Here is a 23,646-nt window from a genome sequence, read left to right on the forward strand (position 1 = left end):
AAGAACCCAGGATTTGATTTTAATTTGGAATTGAACTCAAGCAGATTACATACTGGTATTTTCATTGGAAGCCCAATGATACAAAATAAGCTATGTCAGATGCACTGAAAATGCAACATGCTCAAATTGAAAAGACTAAATGTTGAAGCATTTCACAGGTCACAATCAAGATTGGTCTCTTCGCTACTGCATTAAATCTTGTGGAAAGCAAGGATTACAGGGGTAGTGAAGCGAACGCTATCCTGTGGGGTGAAACCAAATATAATGCAAGACGTTACAGCAGAATTTATAACTTTATTGCAAATTGAAAAGCCGAGCTACATTGAGTTGAAAAAATGTGACTTTAATATTTCGACTTAGTTTTAATGTGCGCAGCAGCATGCCATGCAGGATTGTTGAATTAAAATTAATTTACATTTTATTACAAAGATAACATGTTTGGAAATTTAACGAGTGCCAAAATATGCCTTTCACCCTTCCATTTAGCAGCACGCACAACTGAATTACTTTGCCGGAGTAAATTAAAATAAAATTTCCTGTTGGGACGAGATGGTGGTTAACGTAATACCAAAGTAACAACAACAGTCTAAAAATAAGTACATGCATTTGCTAGGTTTCCGGAAAATGCTTCTGCAAACTAAATTTTGTTTTTATATAAAGATTCAGGAATACTCCAATGTAGATGATGTATTGGATGACGCTTTGCGTGTGTATTATTGGTCCAACCAAGACGGGGTCGAAGATTATGGCTAACTGGTGTGTAATTTTGGAATTCGTTTTTAACGCAACATTGGCATCAATAGTGGCTATCCACTAAAATTATTTTGGTTTCACAGCGTGTTCGCAAAAAATCCAAGTGAGGACAACTGATTAACAGAAATTGAAAAATCGGATTTGTCTTGACTCCTTTCAAAGAATGTACCAGTACGTACAGGGAGTTAGCGTTTTTCATAAAGATTATTAATTTAAACATTTTGCACATCAATGCAAAATTTTCGGTTTCTTCCAATTTGTCCCATAAAATTTTTGATGTTCCAACACGCGGTTTTCTATCCGCATTTTGATATCTGGCAGCATATACATAGCTACTGGTTAAAATTTTTTTTTTGCCATTCTCCGAGGATTAACACCAAATTAACCACTTCCTGGATAGTCAAATTCATCGTTGCTGACAAAAATTAATTTAATGAAAAACTTGTCAGCTCAATTTGTGAAACCTGTCTTAACCCTGAATTATTTACCTGTCGAATACATAGTTTGTTGGCTTAATTGGTGAATTTCATAGTAGAGTTTAATGGCGCTAAGTCCTGCAAAAATTTGAATTTACGACCGCTTTATCTCAGAAACTCGTCGAGTCAAAACATTGACAATTTCGCATTTTCTGAAGCCCAGTCGAAAAACCTTCAAGATAATCAACCAAGTGAATATATGGGGTCACGATGTTCACGTTCAAAAAAAAATAGTGTTATTGGATGTCCACTATTGATGCAAATATCACAAGAAAAAAATTTGAAAATTACATGCGCATGTAATAATCTGCCATCCGGTCTTGGTATAACCACCCTGTAATAAATAGGATGCACTGTTTTGAAATATTGCCTCCTGTAAAACACTGTCTGGTATTAGCTGTTATTAATATCCCATTGTCAATAATAAGCGCGTAAATAGAACAAATAAATGAGGAAACAATAGTATTTTGCATACTGACCTGCGGCTTTAGAGCACATGATTATTTCATACAAAACGAGTAGCGTCGGGAAGGCTTTTTTCACGCAGTGAATCATTTTCGGGATGACTTTCTAATTAATTAGTATCCCTTGGTATATATCCATCCTGAAACAATAAAATTTAATTAAATAGACTTAACTCAGCAAAAGGCGAGTCGGTTGAGCTTTAGTTTGGCAATGTTCCATCACTTTTTGCTTTTAAAACTATTTCCTAATCGATACATAAAGTGCTCTCCGTTAATTAAACACAGTATTTATTGGATTTTTTCTGTACGAAACAAGCAAGTTTGTGCCCAGTTCGTTCAGTTATTTGAACTTTACTGGTTTTATTTTAGTTTTGTTTTATTGCTGTGTGCTAACTGGCTAGTAATTCCTAAATAATAAACTTTAACAACAGGGTTTGCTGCTGTATATATTAACTAGAAGGATAACTTAATTTTGGAGATCCTGCTAATTCTAAGGACATTTTCGCTGCAAACATATTTAGTATTCCACAGAAGGCTCAAGATAATCTAGTTCTTTCTTGAGTTTTCTCTTGGTTCATTTACTTTCCTATTTAGCCATTTCCAGCCGAATAAACCTACACTTCTACATAATCCCTTCGTCGGTTATAATTCCAACATTCCTACAACCATGCAAACAAGGTGCTCGTTAAACTCTTCGGGAATAGGGCGGTTTATAATCGTCAATGTATATAGCCCGACTGATAGTGAAGATTTTATGAAAATGTTTGGGTAATTGAAATGGTACATAATTCGCCAGTCTGTTGAGTTTCTATTGGTCTGGCTGTAAATACTACCCGTAGACGAATGCAAACCAAACATTTTGGGCAACGATTAAAAAGCCAACCACGCATACAGAATATTTGAACTTGTTCCGAAGCTACAGAATAACAGAGCATGAATTAAACGGTTGTGGTCTTTAGCTAGGATATTTGATATTTGATGTAAGTTTAAATGATCGCACCCGAGGATCTGTCACTGAATTATACATGCTTCTATGTTTGCTCTAGCAATACCACAGAAGGACTAGATTTAACTAGGACTACGTGTTCTCTAACACAACTATTAGTTGGAGTAATTTGCGAGATAAACACATTAATGATAGACTTGTTTTATCAGCAAAACCGTACATCACAGTAAATAGATTCTCTCAGCGAAATAGATTAAGTGATCTAATTGTGATGCAAACCGAGCGTTTGTCAAGGCAGCAGAAGGCATGAAAGAATTGATAATTACAAACACATTTTTGCAAAAAGGGTTCAGTGATCACTGAGTAATAATTAATCAGCACGTGAAATGGATCGGGTAATTTTCAGCATTACAATCGAAAAGCCTACAGGATCACTGTCAACCTGAAGCGAATTGAGTGGGTTGGATTGCTACGAAATTAAGGTAGTCCGGGAAATTGAACCATCATAATTAAACGAGAGCGCCCATATTTTTTCATTATTAAGTGTTCGTCAAAGTGCGATAGAACGAAGCGAAAATGAAAATTTTGATTTATTCATGTCCATAGCCAATTCTTTAAAAGTGCCTAAACTCCGGATTGTGTAAACTAAGTTTTTGCACTTCAAATACATTTTTCTAATGCTGTGGTAGTATTAGTGAGTAAATGTATTTTTAGAAAAACAACATACTCAATAGTTAAAACCACAAAATCAATATTTAGTGAAATGTAAATGGATAAATGTTAAGCACATTGAGACAACTATCCAATATTGGCTTAAGCCATATAGAGCATCCATTAGGCTTGTTCAAGTCGAAACCCGGATCTAATCTGGAACAGCCATGTATAAAGCAACGAACGAGCGGAAAATGTAATTTACATAAAACATCAACACTCGCCATTTAAGGCAAAGTCATTAATGACAAATAAAATAAAGTGCAGTAAGAGTTAGAGAAAGATTTGCAACTGTTCAACCAGACATTAAACGCATTAAACGGGGATTATTTCTAGGACTTAAGGGTGAACAGTTTACTGCGAAGAAGCTGTATGGGCTGAAATTTTAATTGTGTATAAGTCACGACTTATCGTTAAAGATTATGTCTTTCAGTCGGGACTTTGCAAAGTCGGTTAAATTAAAACCCGCTGAGCTTTAGTGATAATTGTTTAACACAGCCAGTTTCATCTCATTATGGATATTCATTGATTACAGCTTCGGATTGGTGTGATTCAAATTTGAAAATTAACAAACAGGCGTCTCAATTGAAGTCAGACAATAGAAATCGAATTTTAGAGTTGAAAGTAAAATAAAAGAAAATCCCTCGGCGACTCGAAATCTAACCAATCCTAAATAAATATGCGGAAAGTCTGGAATGTATTTTCATCAAGAGCTAGAATATATTAAATCAATAGCTGGTAGGTTAGAATATATAACCTGTGTTAACTGATTACCGTTTTAACCGTCAACAAATTCTCAGCAGGTTTTTGTTGCGGTCGAAATTGACAAAGGGTCTTCTGGAATTGATGATCTTCCGGACACAATTATGGCTGAAATGGCGACATAGCAGCTGTCCCTTTATCGACAATATTAAATCAGCTTCCCAAAGGTAAACAGGCAAACTATTCAGACCATTGTTATAAAACATTCATTCATTCATTGCCTCAATCCACAATTACGCCATTACTAAACTAATCCCTTCTTTCACATTCTATTGAGTTCAATTAATCGTTGCCTATTTGCTTCAGTTAGTGTTGGTTATCAAAAACAAAGACCTGATGATAAAACACTAATTTTTTTTGGTTTTGTTTGAGGTGCATCAAAGTGATTTAAAGCTGTAAAAACGCTGATAAAAATAGTTGAGGCATGTTCACACAATTTAGTGCTAGCCGCGCTGTTTGTTCAGCCGTTTAATGAAAAATTTACATTCAATTACCGCAATATGAAATTATCTGTTTGAATATTTAAAAGAAACTAAATCCCTAAAACGAAATATGTACCGACAGCTCAACCACCAACATGTGAAAATATACCTTCAAAGCAAACTTTTTTAAGTTCCTTTCATGGCATTAGCTAGATAGGATTAATGCTCGGGTTTTCAACTGGGTTTTAATCCTGCTAACTATATGCTCTTCATCTACTGAATTTGGAAGAGGGCTTTCCTGTGAGTGATGAAGAGGACGTTAGTGCATCGCTAGCAAACAACAACGAGCAGAACAGCGAATGAACCTAAAGCATTTTTGTGCTCCTGCTGTTCCCAGAATTGTTTCCAGTAGGTAAGACTAAAGGGTCAGAAAACATGATTCCATAGTGGCAGATTTAGATGGTACTTGATCTAAATCTGGGATGAGGAAATTTTCAACGAAAAAAGTTAGAAATTAGTAAGCTATTGAAATCCAGGATTAATTAGCTCCTGTTTTCAAGCGTTTTAAGCGTGCCAAAGCGTTTACTGATGTGCTTCTGGTTCCATTTTTCCGTTCGCAAACCTCAGATCTGTAAGAATATTTTACGCCGCTACGTGTTGCATTTAAGTTATAATTAATTTGAGTTTATGTTACGTTTTACTTAATTAAAATTCGTTTGTTTGTAAAGTATTTAAATATATTCTGGATATTATTTTTAAAAATCTCGCTCGAGCAGTAAATTTCACCCTTAATGAAGATATATTTAAAATGAAGTGAAATAGTTTAGATTCGGCAGTAAATCTTTCACTTGCCCGGTGTACTGGTTGTGCGAATTCACTTTAACTAAGATAAGGTTGGCGGTAAATTTTTATGCCCGTTTTAGAAATGGGCCATACATCTGAATCTAGTAGAAATAAATCATATTCCCAAGTAGCACCATTGCAAAGGTCCAAAGGTGTAGTTTCATCGTCCAAGTTTAAGTGTTAAATCTAGTACTTTGGAATTTGCCAAATTCGGGAAATATGTTTGAATAATAATTATTCATTACAAACTTCTTTTTGGGTATTTCGCCTCAAAAATTTTTGTCTTTAAAAAAGACAGAATTTCCTCACGTCTTTTATTACAGATTGATAAATAGTGCTCCCATTTCGCAATAAGAACGAATTATTTATCAAAAATTCGTCTGTGCCATTATCAGAGCGAATTTTCATATATTGTATTATCCTACTATTGTTACACAATTTATTAACATACTCTTTTTTAGGTTCATTTAGGTTCTTTTGATAACGATAGCAGAAAATAGCTATCGAAACGGCTAAAAACGAAAAAAGGAAAAAGATAATTTTTCAAATTAATTTCTCTACTAATTGAAATTTTCTCTTACAGCTTGAGCATAAGTGTGTCGCAGGATACCCTCTGGGTGATAGTTCTTGATTACTTTTTGATAAATAATTCGTTCTTATTGCGAAATGAGAGCACTATTTATCAATCTGTAATAAAAGACGTAAGGAAATTCTGTCTTTTTTAAAGACAAAAATTTTTGAGGCGAAATACCCAAAAAGAAGTTTGTAAAAAATTAATCCGCCTCAACAATATAGAACTTATCAATAATTATTCAGTTTGAGAACAAGAACAAAGCAATTTGGAAGACTAAATGAAAAATTAAGATTGTACAGATTGGTTTAAACTGTTTTGAATTCCACAATTAAAAGTTTTGAGGAAAATATCGCAGCTCACCGTCTAAATTATATGCTGAGATAAATTTCCGGCCTCACAGCATTTAAAAGGTGGATGCTCAAAAAATAAAAAAATTCTTTCAATATGTCACTGTCATCGAAGGCAGGAAGAAGACTATAAGGCGGCTAAGGATAATTTTATTTCCGGTTTAAATTGATGTCGATGCCGAATTTCCAGCTCGGATATAATATTTGATTCAAAACGCCGCACAATAAATGTACATTTTTCCTTCCAATTTTCCGTAGTGTTTTAGATACTTTTATAAAGTCGAGACGGAAAATTAATTTCTACTAATAAACTCTGGTTCCAGAAAGTTATGAATTATAGAGCTCCAGTGCGAAAGTTTCCTTTTTAAAATATGAATCGTCGCCCGTGTAACAAATTATCTAAAGAAGGAACTATTTATTTATAAGAGAGAACACTGTTTTTCTCGGTAAGAGTTTCATTCTAATCCAGTTTAAACTTTCCTAGAGCGACTGTATTCGAAAAGACATAGAATTGGTTTTGGATTCAATCCGACTTGCACTTTGAACAGAGCAGAAATTAGTTTTTCCAACAGTTTTTCGGTATTGTTTGCGAAGAAAAAACCGATATGCGCAATAAATGAACATTCTTGTGGCTTTTGTGGCTTTTCAGGATCAGCTAATGTCGATTTTTCTTTCTCTATTTGTATTAATTGCTGCTTTCGGTTTATTATCAAGTGTTTGGTGGAAAATTAGCTTTAGAGTCTGTAGTTTCTCGATTATTTTGATGAGCTAAATCGCAATATTTCAAAGGAAGGAAGCTTGGTGAATCAATTGACAATTTTTCCCTGCCGCAAAGATAATTATTACTGCGCCAGAAATGAAATATTTGCAGCGCTTTACCATGGTTCATAGGACTGTTTTGAACATTTTCGCTTAAATAGGTCAACGGTTTAGTTTATGTAGCATACTCAACAGAGGAAAATCGAAATTTCCTACCAAATAGGTATATTATGGAAATGTGAAACCATATTTGCAAAAACGTGATTAAGCTAGTTAAGGCAAGGAGGATTTGTAAAGTCCCAATTAATGGTAACTGGATTCTGGAAAACTGGCAATTTACTGGCCAGCAAAAAGTCAATTCCATCCCTTAGTTCTCACTTCTCACTTTACTTCACGTCGGAAAATGTTCGCTGAATTAGCTGTGTCGATTTGGTGGGTTTTATGACAAATTTCTCGGTCGGCTGGACACTTCTAAATGTAGCTGGAATTTCGACCAACGATACGTTTTCACAAATATTATTCCGGATATCTTTCAGTTCGGTTGTTTAAATACGTCGGATATCCGGAAGCCTTTATTTACTAGCCCCGTTTCCCGGATTGACTATTGATATCATGAAATATATCTTTTAACAAGCATCGTTGTTTAGTATTTTCGATTTGCTTCTCTGTGGGATATGAAGCGATTTTTCAATGCTGAGCGGTGCTCACATTTTGAATCCATTCTAACATATAAATCGATATATGAATAACGAAATCGACGTTAACATCTGCACCACTTGATAAAAGCTGTAGATTGCAATTTGAAGTTAACAAAGCAATTGCGGCGACACAATAAACAGTATGCAATTTGCTGATGTCCAATTCAATAATAAAATGTCCGGCAAGGATTTGGTGTCAACATCTGGATATTTCGGATCTACATCGTATTTAATTTTCTTTCGGCGTTCGAATCTGCGCTCGCTTTAAAAACACGGAATTAAATGAGTTTTTATCAACAGGAAAACTTTTTCAAGACACCGACATTTCCTCTATAAATGAATCCTCATAGACCCTCAAATCGTCTAGAATCTCCCTGAATTCAAATAATGGGCAAGTTGCTGAGCTTGTAAAAAAGCTTGGCAGAAGCTTAACTCTCGTCGCTTGTGAGATAACTTTTTGCTTTGATCCTCGGTTTTAAATGTTTTTGGCTGCCGCGAATCTATGGTTTGTATTCATTAAAAACATTTGCCGGCTTTATTTAACTGCGATAATTCCTTTAGAGCTGGCTGCAACAAAGTAACCAGTTATGGCCATTATTTCCGGCAAACGCGATGAAATTCTGAAAAGTTGACGCTGGGTTATTGCAGACAGAAAAATTCAACATGGTTTAAATGCAATATTTCTCACTTATAGAAGCCATTTTAATACATTTATATTTTATACAACACATACATTTTATTTGCTGTGCTTTTGAGATCTTCCGTTACGTTGAATAATGATCAAAAGCCCATAACGCCCATCAAATGAAGACGCGGTTATGCCATCCATCGACAGTCCAAGTAATTACTATTTAACTTTTAGCCCTTAAAACTGATTTTACTGAAAAAAATTAAAATATTTTTCCGGGTAATCTGGGCAACACATTTTCAGACTCAGTTGCAGTTGGTGAGAATGCGTAAGTCCCAGTTTGTGAAAACTTAGCGAAAAACTTGCATGTTATTCAATTAATTAGTGAGTAAAAAACGTTAATAATTCTCTGCCGAGAAAGTTAGGTGTTGCATTGAAGGTGGGCTGTAAATCCTGAAAGTTTCCAAGTTAAAGAGTTAAGTTTAAACTTTAAACTTTCCCATAAAATTGCACTTTTGTATAGGAGCCAACTTTCATATAACTTTTTCCTGGACGTAAACTGTGGAAATAAAATGAAAAAAGCTGGACTTATATATGTGGCGGGTTGTGTTGATTTGTGATATGCTAAAACCGAATAAAACCCGGTGCTTCAATTCATTTGGCGTTGAGATGGTTTTGATAAAACCCCATGCCACTTTGCAAGTAATTGCGCTGATCACGTACACGTGTTCTTAAATGGCTTCTAGAAATCTGACAAAAGCAATATTCCCAACTTGCTAATTATAGCAAGCCTTACAAGTTGGAAACAAGTATAAGATATTCAAAAAGTTTTCATGCAGTTTAGCTTTGGGGTTTCAGAGGATTTGTACGGACCAAAGGGACTAGATTGAAATTCAGATAGGGGGACATTAGGACCGACTAAAGTTGTGTTCTAATTTGTAGGTTTCCTTGTTCAACTCGCAAGTTCTATCATTACTCTCTAAGTCGGTTCAAGATTTGCAATATTGCACAGGAAACCAGAGATGAGGTTACAAGAGCTACTAAGTCATGCTGGGGTGTCATTATCTAACTAAAATTTTTGCGTCCTACACATCAATTTTGCACAGAAATCTCAACAAATCCGGATAACATGCAAATTATCTAGATTCTGTTCATCTTCTCATCCATCGCCACGAATGTTCATTAAAATTTTTACCATTTAAATTTATTCCATTTTACACTGATTCAGTTTTCTGTACGTAAGCTGCGATCTTCTCTTTCTTTAATAGTTTCTCTGAATATCGTTAGAAAACATCGATCTTTTATAAGTAATTTTCAATTTGCATTCCGTAACCTTTTTAAATTCATAAAACTTACTCTTTTTTAAGAAACTGAAGTACATACGTGGCCTACTTTTTATTCTGAACATTTGACGCTTTACTCAATACAAATAGTGTTTTAGCTACCAGATGGAGTTTGCTTATTGCTATGCAGAGATAACTCAGTTTGACACATAAAACTTCGAACAAACTCCTGCATCTCCTAACTTTTGCTCATCGTTTATTTATTTATTGTAATAGTGTTAAAGTATTAGGTTGTCCCAGTTACTAATGCCTGAGTGAATGAGAAAAAAAAAATTTTCCTAGAGGGTCGCAAGTTATAATTTTTCAATCTAATAATCTTCGTTAAAAATTGATGAACTAATTTTCATATCTAGCATGAACTTTGAATCCACCCTCAAAAGTAGGATTCTTCTAAGTAATTAGTGATAAACTTTGTAGGTTTTTTGCTTTTGCTCAATAATTAAGCATTAAAAAGTGCAGATTTCTCTGACAAATTAACTAATTTCTATTTGCCTACATTCCTTGAAGCGACATCAACTAATTAAATTACTAAATCACGAAAGGGTTGAAAAAGTCGGTGAAAAATAATAGACAAATGACTGCTTTTAACCAGGTTTACTTGCGGTGGTTGGGTTTGCAGGGTTTTAATGAAACCTTTATCCCTCACGTTTTTTTTTATCTGTAAAGTTACTCTCTTGATATTTATCTAATCACGTAATTAATTTAATTAAACTAAACTTTACGTTTGATTACACAAACAGATTCCATTTAATGCATAAGTAAATTCGGATGGATATGCCCAGAAAAAGGCCAATGCCATTATTTAAGATCGTTCGTTGTTTTTGTATTTGTTTACATCCGTTCGAAAATGTCGCTTGCCAATTTACCTCTGAAAATAGAAGTTCTAAATCGCACAGATAATTAAAAATGTCACTGAGATAAATTACCATTTTGTAATGCAGTTCGCTTGTTTTGTGGCTAGATTTCGACGTTAAAGTTAAAGATAAATTTATTTTTCTTTGAATTTTTAGCCAGAATAAATATTTATGGAAACGGCAATTGGTGTTGGATGTTGAACTATGCCAATAAATTAATTTAATCATGGTTTAACTTTCGTCTGTATATTTAATTAAATGTATGGCCTTTGTGCACCTGCGCTGCATGCTAATTACCTTATTCTGCTTGTGAATTTAGTTATAATGAAAATCGGGCTAGTTTAGTAGTAAGAAAAATTAAAAAATGCTCCTTTGCACTCGCTGTGAATTTACATGCTTTTGCACATGGCTCACATACCGTACAGTCGAATATTTTTGCTACAAATGAGAATTGTATTCATTATTTTGATGATAGTTCTAGGGTAGCTTGGATGCCCAAATAAAAACATTTTTTAGCAATGAGTTTATTGTTTTTACGATTTTTAAGCTTCCTTTCCCAAACTATCGTATTAAAGCTTTTACCATAATGACGCGATTTAAAGACAACTTTACAGCCTGGATTACAGAAAATCAATTCAGTATGCATGATTTATTTATTTAATCCTGGAATTTACATATAGTACGTAAAAATTCAAAGAGCCTTTGAATTGCCATGCACAATTGAAAAACAACCGTTCGATTTTAAAACTGAAAACTGCGCTATAAAAAGGTGAAAAATCATTCCATTGAATGAAGCGATAAAAGCCCTTTTAAACAAAGAAGGAAACGCGGGAATTAAAAAACACTCTAAAACAATTGGATCGGTTGATAGTTAAATCAAACAGATAAGGGCCAGGTTTTGATTAGTAAGCATTGGTCATTCACATGTACGATCAATTTGCCCCGGAAAGCTATTTGTTAAATATAAATTTTTGGTTTTGAGTGCTATTGGGGTAGTTAAATCAAATAGCGCGTTTAGTGGCTGATAAAAATGGACCATTAGACTGATTTCATTACATGCTTAAATTGTTTTTGTAGTAAAATTGTATTCGTTTATAAAATCAGTTTTTGAGTAAAGTGTCTGTAGGTTTCTAATGCGTCTTAGTCAAATCCGTATAAAAGCATCCCCAGCGCTATTGCTGAACATTTAATTTCCTACGTTATCTTTATGGATATTTTATGCGCGATTTCAGAAATTTGTGATTCCCGATTTTACTTCCAAAACACGATTTTTGTTGAATGTTTATATGACCCGAAACCATTCAAAAACAGGGGCTGGGACACCTATAAAACGTTATTATTCAACTATTCCCTTTGATGTTCTCTCAGTTGTTAAAGTTTTCACGTTTCACGTTGTTTGTCTGACGGGATAAAAATGACTGGGCAACCACCAACATTTTCTATGCCACTGAACGGATAAGCCTTCAAAACAAATGAACTTTGGGCTGAAGAGAACTCTGGAAAATTATTTCGGGTTTTAAAATATCTATCTTGAAAAAGCTGTTTCGCCTTCTTGAAAAGAGCGACTTTGCTTTATTTAGAGTTGCACTTTTAGAAAACACCACTGAACTTAACTTTAATGGATTTACTAAATTCAGAATAGCGTTTTGCAGTTTCCAGCTGGCTCTGAATTTTCAAATTTTCGGTTACATTTATTTAAGAACATCACTACAGTAAGTCCAACAAATGAAACTCTATTTGTTAAAGTTGCTGGTAAAATGCAAAATATAGCAAACTACTTTAACTATTCGTCACTACTATTGCGGCTATGAAAATGTTTGCTTTACTGAAGCAATCTCAGTTTTAATGGGGAAATCCTGGCAGATTTGGGAGTGTGTATATGGAAATTTCACTTGCAGTGACTCAAAAAACTATGTCGTTATTTCTAAATGTGTGATAGATTTATTTAGTGCAAAAAGGTCAAGTGAAAAGACGACTGTCCGGATTTTACCTTTCTGGCAAAATATGCTAAATAATTAATACATTTCATAAGCAAGCCGGAGTCTTTAAGTATACAAATAGTCGCAAATTTTAATCTTCTAGGGAAACCGAATTTTCACCTGGGGTTGCGACTTTGTTTGGTTTAATTCCATATTGTCTGTTCGGCACAAACAATTTCTCTTGGTGTGGCTAAAAAGAGGTTTAAATGAACTGAAAGTTAGATAATCTACTTATCGACCTGTCTAAACTTAGCACAAAAAAAATACAAAGAAGGTTGCGTATTAACTTGAGTCGGAATTAACTCAACCACATAAATGAATGTTTAAACAGATGTTTAGTAATTATAGTGCTGATATGCATTTATTTATAAGAAAGTTTGCCTAAGCACTTTTGGAGGAAAGTTTAGTACGTAAGATCAGGGGAGCTCTTTTATAACTTCCTCAATTTTATTTACCTTAACACAACAACGCCTTTTTTATTAATAACCGAAGTTTCTTTCTCAAAAACACTGCCAACACAATCTTCGAAGATTTTACTGGATATAATCACAAAATAACAAATCTTTCAACTTTAATGGTTTTCATAACTTGTTCCTGCTTGGGCACAGTATTGAATTTCCTGGAACTTATTTTCCGACATCAACATTTCCTTTACTTAATTCACCGAGAAAATAATTGATTAATTAAAATTTTCCATTATATATATGCGTGAGTAAGTGAGTGATCCAAGTTACTTAATAAATAAAAATAAATTTTAGAAGAGGCGGAATCTTTACTCTATTCTACCATACGTTAATCAGCTTAGGCTGTTGCCGAGTGGGATTTTTTTGTAAGTATTGGAATTGATGTTTGATTGAACCAACACACGTTTTTATATACATTTTGCCTTAAAACGAAGCAACTTTCGTGGAAGTGGTTTAAATTCAAAGCCACAACTTGACCAGATATCAAACAGCAACATGAATCACCGTGCAACATTTATTTCATTTGATAAAGTTTTAATCAAAACTGAAATTGGATTTAATTCACTTGGCAGAAAATAGCTTAAAAATTCAAGGGATACAAATCCCTGCAGATAATCCTGGCAGAGAAAACTTTGAAATGCATTAAGAAGTTTTGCCCAGTCCCATAAAGTGCATATACATGTTAGGTATTTGTACCCGCTTTATGAGAAATTCTTTTTGGAACACTTTTCTTTCACCACAAAACAAATGCATTTGAAGATATTGACAAGAACGGTATTATCAGGAAATTATTGGTATTTTTTTGAAAAATATGTCCAAAACTATAATTCTTTCTTTAAAGAAATTGAAAAAATGATAACCAAGCAGAACAAAGACTATAATTTGGGGCATAATATCGATTTTATTTTACCAAATGTTTTGCTTCTGGTTTCTCCGCATAGTTTCCATTTGCTTAAATTTCCAACGCTGTTCGTATAACTTTTACTTTAAGCAAAATGGCATTATTTGTAACTCTAGCTCAAGTTGTGAAGAGTGTTTGAAGTCCTGTTATTGAATGAGAAATTTGAATTTTCGTATTAATCAGTCCAGGTTTGCCCTGTCTAATTTGCAGCAATATTAAAAGGCGAGAGCTATAAATATTAGTATAGACACCAGTTTCCCCCAAACAATACAATTTTTCCATGCATAAAGCAACATTTCTATGGAAAACTCCATAGTAAAATTAAACTAGTCCATGTGCTACATTTCTCTATCAGTTTAAACTCAGCAAGTTATATAGAAGATCCGGAATACGTGAACACGATAAGTTGCAGCCCTCAAAGTTCTGTAAAGAAAAGCCGATAAGCCTGATAAGTTATGGTTTTGAGTTTCTATGTCAAAGTTTGGCCATTGAATTGGTGTTTGTTTTACTGCCAAATCGTCATGCGATACGGATTTCTAGATATCCGTAAAATATATGTTCCGGTTAAACAATTATTTGCTCACCTTGTTAGAAGTTTTATAGGAAAATTGTCTATAAAAGCAACATACGATCACAGCGAATGCAAATTACGAAATCTGTTGCTTTCAATGTGAGAAAGTTGAGAATTTAACACGTCTTCAATACTTTGGCCTGCTTACAGGCGTCCATTTAACTTTATATTTATTATGGCGGCTTTATTTAATGGTTTATTTAATTTAGTTTCCAACTTTTATCGTCTTGCCTGTTTAAATATTATCTAATGCTATTAAATTACTTGGGTAAAACGGGGAAAAGTTCTCTGTCTGAAATAACGGATATAAATATCTTGTCCCCGTCAAAAAATAACTCAACCTAATGGGTAAACAACAAATACTTTACTTAACTTGAGAAGTGTTCTTACAAGTGTAACTGATAGTTCCTGGTTCTTCAATTTTTATTCGTTACAATGCACTTTCAGAGAAGCTGCGATATAACTATACTAAAGGATATCTTATATCTGAGGTTTATAAATAAAAAACTTGTGATTTTAACACGAGTCATTGCATTTTTACAAATTCCTTATTCGGTGTGATCAATCATGGTTGAATTTTGCCAAATCTGTCTATTAATTTTACACTAACAAAACATTTAATGAAGCTTCACTGAAAATAAATCCGCTCCTGGTCATTGTCCATTAAAGTCATATCCGTGGGGATTGTTTGGTGTCACATGTGTACTCTTTATGTGATGCGATATTGTGCCATTTACTTCTGGCTTTCCATGTTTCCCAAGTGTTTGATGCATCGGGAGATTGAGTTTCCTTATTAGTATTCAGACATTCAACTAGGGGTTTTGAATATAAATGATTTGTGTAGTTTGGAAACTTATCGCTGATCTCAATCTAGTTTGGATCCTGTTATTGTTATCGTCTCAGACGAAAGTTATGTTGTAAAAGTGTTACACACTGAAATAATCGAATAAACTTTTCCGCCGAAATATACTCGGATCAGCCTTATTAACGCAAACTAAATACACACGTAGCTAAAGCCGTTGGTTACATTAATAACCGTTTCGTTTGGGATGGAGGAGGCATTAAATACAACTTTCGTCCTCGAATATTAATGGAAAATATATCACTTTCCTAATATTGGATAAACGAGTTGTCAATGAGCCAAGTGGCATGGGCGGTATCCAGATCGATCACAGATTACAAACTATTACGCTGTATGAGCCATATAATTATTGTTTCAATCAATGATACCACCGATAAAATCCATTATAGGCATTGTTTAATGGTCAATTAATAGCTTTGTAACTAATGTAAAAGTAATAAAAAATAACCTTTCAAAAGGTTGCTAAACATTTATGCGAAAACACATTGTCCAAATTGCTATTCGAATAGCATTAAGTTAATTTTAGATCGATTTACAAAATAAAACCGAGAAAAACACAACTGCATTTTATATTATTACTTCTAATTTGTATGCCAGCTCTTTTTTATATTCGGACGGAAAATCAGTTCTGATTTGAAGGGAAAACTTAATGGACTGAATTGGAATCATAAAAAAATGGGAAATAATTATTCGGAGACTTACCCCATAAAAAAATATAAAAATATTAAGCGGAAAGACGCGTTAATTCGCTTTTAAATTTTGGCATTTCACAGAAAAAATCTGTTCAGTTCCTGGCACAAAAACTACACTCAATCCAAATGGAAAAGGCGTGAGGTAGATATTGAAGAAAAGTTGGTTCTAGTTCATTTGAACTAACAGAAGTAAATTAAGTTGAAACTATTTCAGACTCAACTGAAGACAGATCGATTGCTACAGGATAATGTGATATTTCCACTAGAAAGTTCTCAGTTCAGTCTTTCCTGGCCATTAAAACAAAGTTACGATCCAGACATCTGTAATTTCCAAACCGTGAAATTTAAACTGTCAGTATTTAACACTTGGTTTAAAATATGCCCACCCATTATATGGGGGTTTTACCCGTGAAATAGTCGAGATATTATCTCTTTTATCATAAATGCAATCAATTCCGCTATAAGAATCCTTTTCTCTTTAAAGCTTCGGATATCCAGCTGGTCCATGTTTTTCAGCATAGCCCACTTCGCACGATCTCAAATCCACTATCTTTGAGAAAACATTACTAGAGGCCTGTTTTTTTTGGGGGAACATATCTAACACTGTTCTCTTGGACTAATGCCTTTGTGCCAAAATCGACCGATTCTTTTGTTTTCATAACAGCTCTCTTAAGATGAGTTCCTACTCATTCGATTACAGAGTTCAGGTGAATTTAGTGACATTAAAAATATATAGGCACATAAACGAACGAAGCCTTCATAGCGCCAAAATATAACTGGGAGTGCCAATAAATTAAATCCGAATGCAAATATTGAACATTGAAATGCAAATTTCAGTTTTAAATTACGGCATAAAGTGCGAAAGTTCTGTCTAATTTAGAAGAAAGGGGTTTGAAGTAAAAGCGTAACAGTTTAAGCTTTTCATTATTCAGGAAGACATTTAGAGCAACGATCAATATTGAAAGGCTTCAAGATTACCAATACTCCATTCACAATTCCGATAACACAATCTGCTGGGGTCAAAGTAATGAAATTCGCCATTTTATGCTCTCCAAATGCTTGGCTCAAAGCTCTAAAGCGTTTTAGAGGCTCTTCATTACGCTTCAGAATTGATTTGAAGCAAGTTTCAGTGTTGGTGCTGGCCATCATATTTTAATAATAATGCTTAAATGTTACTCTCATCCCATGAATTAGTTGTTTTATTTTTCAAGGTTTTGAATCTGCCGGCAATAAATAAATGTATTCTGGACGCTAGTGCTTTCTATATGCTAGATAATTTTTATTGGAATTTTTGTAATGTTTTAAGGAATATCGCCTAATTGTCCTCGTAGACATTCGTTTTTTTAGGTACTGAAAGTCTTAAGTTCAAATCTGTTTTGATGTTCTTTAGATCAAATGCAAACATTATCCTGGACTAAGTAAACCAAATTTAACATAATATATTGTAAGGAACAAAAGGAAGTTGGTGTGGCCAGCTTTGATATGATAAAGGCCATCACCACAAAGGGAGGCTGAGCTATGGAGCTTGCAGGGCTTTGAAGTGAACCAATCTTATTAAAATTAATGGATGTCTCTCCCTGTGCAATGTTGTGTGCCGATCATGTTGAGAGTGGAGAAATGCAAAGCAAAAATTACATTTTACTCATACACTCAAATATTTAACTTGAGCGGAAACGAAATAAATACCTCCGACCTGAGAAAAGGCAATTAATAAAACAAATAATATTTAATTAGCTCATTGGACGTTGGTGCTTTCAAAGTATCTACAATGAAAAGAAAAACACAAACAGATTAAATAAGAGAACAAGGGTGTAAAGATAACAGGACCATCAGGAGAACAAATATATTAGGAAGACATAATGGAAATTCAGTCTACCATATCGCCTGCTCATTATTTTGATGACGAGCAAAACACCACATTTAGTTCATATTTATAATTGGCCGATTTAAAGTTAGTAAAAGCTAAAATGTCTTAATTAATGACTTTTTACAAAGGAGCTTTTAATAAAAGGAATTTTGTCGACGTTGTTTTTGGGTCGTTGAAATAAACTCCAGTATTCTTAAATTTAACAATCCACGCAAAAGCGATACTTTCAGAGCACCTGATGTGGTATGACAAAGGACATCGTCATAAAGAAAAAGCTTAACTATAAAGCTCACGGATATTTCAAGGGAATAAAAATCACGAAAAGTTAATAGAAATCCATCCGTCTGTTTCCTATGACCACTTTGTTACTGGCTCGGAAAAACATAACCACTTTGCATAATTTAATAAGGTCAATGCCCAAAGCTCGTGAAATAAATGGAGTGGTTAGGGAAACGTTCAACAGTATATGCTGGTCTTACGCAAAAGGTGATAGTCGAGTTTATTTGCGGAAGTAAGCACGGGATTTTGGGCAAATCCGGTGATATTAATTTCAGTGGGAATACGAAAGGGAACTTTACAAGGTGCTAATATTTCCGATGTGGTTGCACCAAGCAGCTACACCTTGTTGATGGAAGCATCTCAACCACATAGAACATTTTATTTTACTTTTCAATTATTCTAATCCAAAGAAACGCTGCTCAGCTACATTACGAATACAAAATTGCGTTATCCAAAATGTGCGTGTTAAATGTTGCGTTTGGGATTTCTTCATTATATTCCATAAATCTACTGTAAGACATATTTAATTTGCCCGATTCATCCGCATGAACTACTTTACACCCCAATATATAAAAGCAAAATACAAAGCTTTCATCCCCGAAAAAAAAACAAAGAGCTAAGTATTGCTGATTTATTTCAACTCCCATTTCCTGTTAACTGTTAAATTCTTTTAGGGTGAATTCCGATTTTTTGGAAGTAAACTAACCTCTCTACATACCTACATGAAATCCAATGGGGTTTAGTTGCTATGAGCCAATGGTTTTGGCCATCCGGTTAGAATTTATGAATAAATCGAAAATCGGAAGTGGGAAAACTTTCCAGCAAACTCGCGCTTTAGTTTTCAATCAATTTCTTTCACGTCTTGTAATTTTATTGTAAGCCGTAAATTCAGAGAGTCTTGCCTTTGAGGTACATGCTGCTTTATATGCGAGCTCGTAACACTCATTTAGTGTAACCAAGAAGGTAAAATTTTAGAGGCATGGTGGTTTGTGCATACAAATACTTCTGCAGGTTGTGTTTCGTTGACTATGCACTTGAGATAAGGCAGCACTTTAAGTGCAAATACTATAAACATATCCAGCCAGTTAGAATAAGAATGGCCGTGTGAAGTTTGTTTAAAGTGATAACAAAATGAGCTATTTATCCTTGAGGGTTCGCTAAGACAGACAGATATTATTCTACACCGCTCCGCTAAAACAACCTTACAAAGGTTTGTGCAATTTCGGGAACAGTAAGAAGTTACAGCAAAATATGCTATGGTGGTAGTTTATTAGATACCGTTACGACTTTGGGCAGTAAACCCAACTCATATGCTCTAGGTGAATCGCTTTTCTCCGTTTCATCTCTGAAACCTTTACGCTCCTGAACGTAAAGTTCAATATGAAAACTGCACTTGCAAATTAAGCGCTGAAATTATGCATTTGAATCTGTAATTATTTTTCAGTCAAACTTCGCGAAAGATTGAAAGTTTCATAACGCCAAGTTTATTTTCGGATAATAAAAGAAAGCCGAGTTAAATTTAATTCACGTTCTTTTCGCTCCCATTGGGTTTGAACCAACTAGGAAACCAAAATTCATACAATTTCCAGAATTGTTTTTACACTGCTTTGAAGAATTGAAACATTAATTTGTTTGACATATTTCTTGAAAATTATAGCTATTTTCGCAAGTTATGAAGTCAAGGGATTTACAATAAAATACTTTACGTAAAATGTTTTGCAAAGTAAGCTCTATTACTCAGTAGCAGCTTTAAAAAAATTAGCTTTAACATCTCGTATATTACTGGATACTTATAAAACTCTGTGGCTTTTTTCAGTGCCTTTCAATAAAAGCTAAAGCTCATGTATCTTCCGGACTTTTCATATCGCGAACAAAGCATTAAATACAAAGTCGCACAAAAAATATAAAAAAAATCCTCTTGCGCAACATATGGAAACTCCCAACTCTAGTTTTGATGTATGGGGATTCTGGTTGGGGTCTTTGCTACCGCTGGAAAAAAATTAATGTATTTTCTCCGGTTAATTTTATGTGTGTTGACCGAACGAGCCTTTAATTTATTATATAATATATTCACCCTTAATACAGCTTCCAAAAACAGCTTTTATTTATGGTGTGGATGAAATTGATAACGCATGAGGTCTGCTGAAAGGTAATGAATGGTTTCAAAAAAATACAATTTTTTAAGTTAAAAATTGTCATTATTAAGCTTACCGTCAACACATGTTATTTGTGGCCACTGCAACAGATATCTGAATCCCTGCAACAAAATTATTTATTAATCTGACAAAGCCGCATAAACCACTTACATTGACAAGGCTCGGTCTTTAAAAACAATTTCCAGAACCGTCTGGACGGCTAAAATTGAAATTTCTGGCAAGTATATCGTAACCGATCTTCCCCAGAGAGTTTGATCTGTTGACATTGTTAATCGTTTGTTATTTCAGTTTAAATGAAAACCTCTCGATTTTCGACGAAAATTTACCCCCGTGGTTCGATTTTGTATCCGGTGAGACACCTCCATGCCGATTCTGAACAACATTAGTCGAACTTTGTGGATATAAGAATAAAAGTTTGCATTTGAACCGGAAACTTTTTGGAACTGGAAGTTACTGTGGCCACATAAAAACGGGACGCTTTCGATCGCAGACTTTTAATTCAGTACGTTAAAAAAACTCGATGCAAAAAATTTAACATTTTTCAACTTTACCTCAAGCCTATATGAAATAAATTATCTAACTGTTGCAAGCAGGTAAGGGCTGAATGGTGTAACCTGATTCGGCCCTATTTTGTCTTTTCACTTTTATTTTACTTTTTGCAGTACGTTCTAGTCCCAATTTTTGCGTGTAATTTATTATTTATTTTATTAACTCATTACTTTCTACTGTAAAAAGACCAGAAAATATTTAATATTTGGAGAACGCCGAGAAGTAACTAAAGGACGAAAAAACTCACTTTACAAGAGTGACATTTTTATATTTCCGTTTCTCAGCGAATCTCCTGAAATGTTCAGCGAACAGATTAAAACAAAAATCCATGTCTGCGACTTCTGGCTAAATCTTTCATTGGATGTTTTTGGCACATTGAAACTAACCAAATAGTAAAGCAATGCTCTCCATCACTGTCTTTGTTTCGCTTTGTTTATGACAAGATAACATACTCTATCGGTTTTTATGCAGACGAGTTGAAATTGTATTTTATCTCATAAAATGAAAAGTTTTCAAACTCCGAGGAAAGCTATTCCGCAAATAGCTATAAAAAGCCTCAAACTGAAAATTTCAAGTTGAATTAAATCAAAGGAGATATGTGTTTCATGTATGAAAGGAGTAATGTTCGAACAGCCTTTGATGTTGTTATCAACCGAGATATTGGCGAAATAATTGTTGCAAATGCAATGGGATTTTCCTGCCTTTGAAACTTGGCAAGCCAAATTAAAGATAATGGCCCTATGTGGGACATTAACAAAATCTATATCATGTCAAAGGTGAAATAGAAAGATATATTATTTGTGCTTATTTTACAAACCCGTTAAAATTGGAAGATTTTGGAATAAGCCAAGGGAACTTTTTTGTTTTAGCCACGTCCATTTAGAAACCGATTAACCGATTTACTTGAGATCAAGAGGGCACGGCGATTATTTAACTCCATTTATACTCGTACCCCTGTTTACGAGTTAAAAGGCTTTACATGGCATCAACATTCTGATGTATTCCCTATTTCCCAACCAAGGAGTCTAAACTTCAGGTTCAGTTAAAATTAATTATGGAACAATTAACAGTGCTAAAATAATATTTGTCTTGAATGTTCTATATATGCCACTACTCAGAATTCTGATTTCATGCGCCTTTAATTCGTTTTACAAATTTCCTTTGTATGGCAAGTGGTGTCAGAAGAGGATTATAAATTTAATTAAGCGAATGACAAAAGATGCCACTAACCAAATTATTAGATACTACGTTTTGTCTCTTATTAAGCCCACCGTTGTTAAGTCTTAGTGAGTTTTCGCAATATACATATGGAGCTTTGGCGAAATCCCTACACCCAATTATTTCTACCCTTATGACCGGTATTACTTTCGCTTGATAGTCTAGTTTGACCTGGACGCGCAATATATGCTTTTGCTGAATTTGGCAGCACTAAAGTAGGTGTTCCTTTCAAAGATGATTAACAAATTTCAATATTCCCCAAAGAATATCCGGCTAATTTTTTATTAAATTCCACGCTAGTCTACTGCAAGTGCAAATGTTAAATGCTACTGATGAATTACGAAATAGTGAATTTACTACCTCAAACTGAACTACAACGGTCATAATTAAAGCAATATTGCCGATGTTTTTTAAGTGTTCTAATAACCGAATCAATTAGCAAAATCATTGCCGGTAGCCGCTCGAATTCGATTGCCAAATGAATTAAAATAGCTAATAAATATGGAACTTTCTTCGGAACGAAACTCTAATTAGAACACTTTTTATTGAATGAATCTGGTCAAGTTATTTTATTTAAACATCGCAATTTTAACTCCTGTTAAAGAACCTAATAATACAATAAATGAAGAGTTTATTATGCATCAATTATGCAAATATAAATAATACATAAACGTGAAACAAGAAGATCCCTGCCAGAAATGCATTATATGCAAGAAGTAAACCAACAGCTCCTTTGTCTTTTATTATTCTAATAACATTGCTCAAAGAGAAATTTTCCATTTGCGTTATAATTTCTAGCTTAACCCTTTGTTGCTTTTGTCTAGCTTTTGTGCTAGAGCAAACATAAGGAATTCTTCCGTTTTTGGAATGCGTTTCAGCGAATTAAGCGTTTATTCGATTCGTTTTAAGAAACAACCTTCTTCCATTAGTTCCTCATTTGAATAACAATAGCATTGTATTAAAAGCTGTAAATTATTGGAAGTTAGATAGTATCTGGCACAACAGATACTATCTTCATTAAGCGACAACTATTTTGTAATGCACATATTCTTGAACGTATTTTCAAGTGAAGTTTTATAACACGTTTCCTCATTCTCTGGTAAAAGTTCGGAAAATTGCCTCGTACAACAGTAAATTTTAAAACTAGGACACATAATAGGGACCGTTAGGCAGCAAATTAACCAGGTTCCAGTGGCTTTCAATTTAAAACTAATAAACTATTCAGACTCAAAAATAAAAGTACATAATTTTATCATGAATTGACTTTCACCAGGCTTAAGTTGTCTATAATATTCTCTTCTTAGTGCGATGTTTAATAGTTCAGAAACGTATTGAACAGGAATTGGTATGTTGAATACTAACCAGAACGAAGCAAACAAATGCAGAGGATAAGTCGCAAATACTAATTACAAATTAATATCAATTGGGCATTTGAATTTTAGCCTCAATTTGAGTATCGATAAACCATTATGCAGTGATGTGCGCGCTATAAAATTTTATTGCAAATCGCTTCATTTATAATAATACT

At 34.0% G+C, this 23,646-nt stretch overlaps 1 protein-coding gene across 3 annotated transcripts in view; it reads right to left on the minus strand.

Annotated features, from left to right (window-relative positions):
- Positions 1-23,646, minus strand: part of LOC109532951 (hemicentin-1) — a 111,893-nt gene that overhangs the window by 28,014 nt on the left and 60,233 nt on the right. For 2 of the 3 annotated variants that reach the window (XM_048670595.1, XM_019898106.2), the window contains exons 3-4: positions 20,407-20,452; positions 1,709-1,833 (exon numbers count right to left, since the gene is read on the minus strand). In XM_048670595.1, coding sequence (XP_048526552.1) covers positions 1,709-1,784 — 76 coding nt within the window. In that variant the 5' untranslated portion in view covers positions 1,785-1,833; positions 20,407-20,452. The remainder of the gene's footprint in view (positions 1-1,708; positions 1,834-20,406; positions 20,453-23,646) is intronic. The other variant, XM_048670596.1, reaches the window with a different exon arrangement.

The sequence above is a fragment of the Dendroctonus ponderosae genome, unplaced genomic scaffold (assembly GCF_020466585.1).
Source record: "Dendroctonus ponderosae isolate FM_Combo_2020 unplaced genomic scaffold, Dpon_F_20191213v2 Dpon_F_20191213_1, whole genome shotgun sequence".
Taxonomy (NCBI): domain Eukaryota; kingdom Metazoa; phylum Arthropoda; class Insecta; order Coleoptera; family Curculionidae; genus Dendroctonus; species Dendroctonus ponderosae.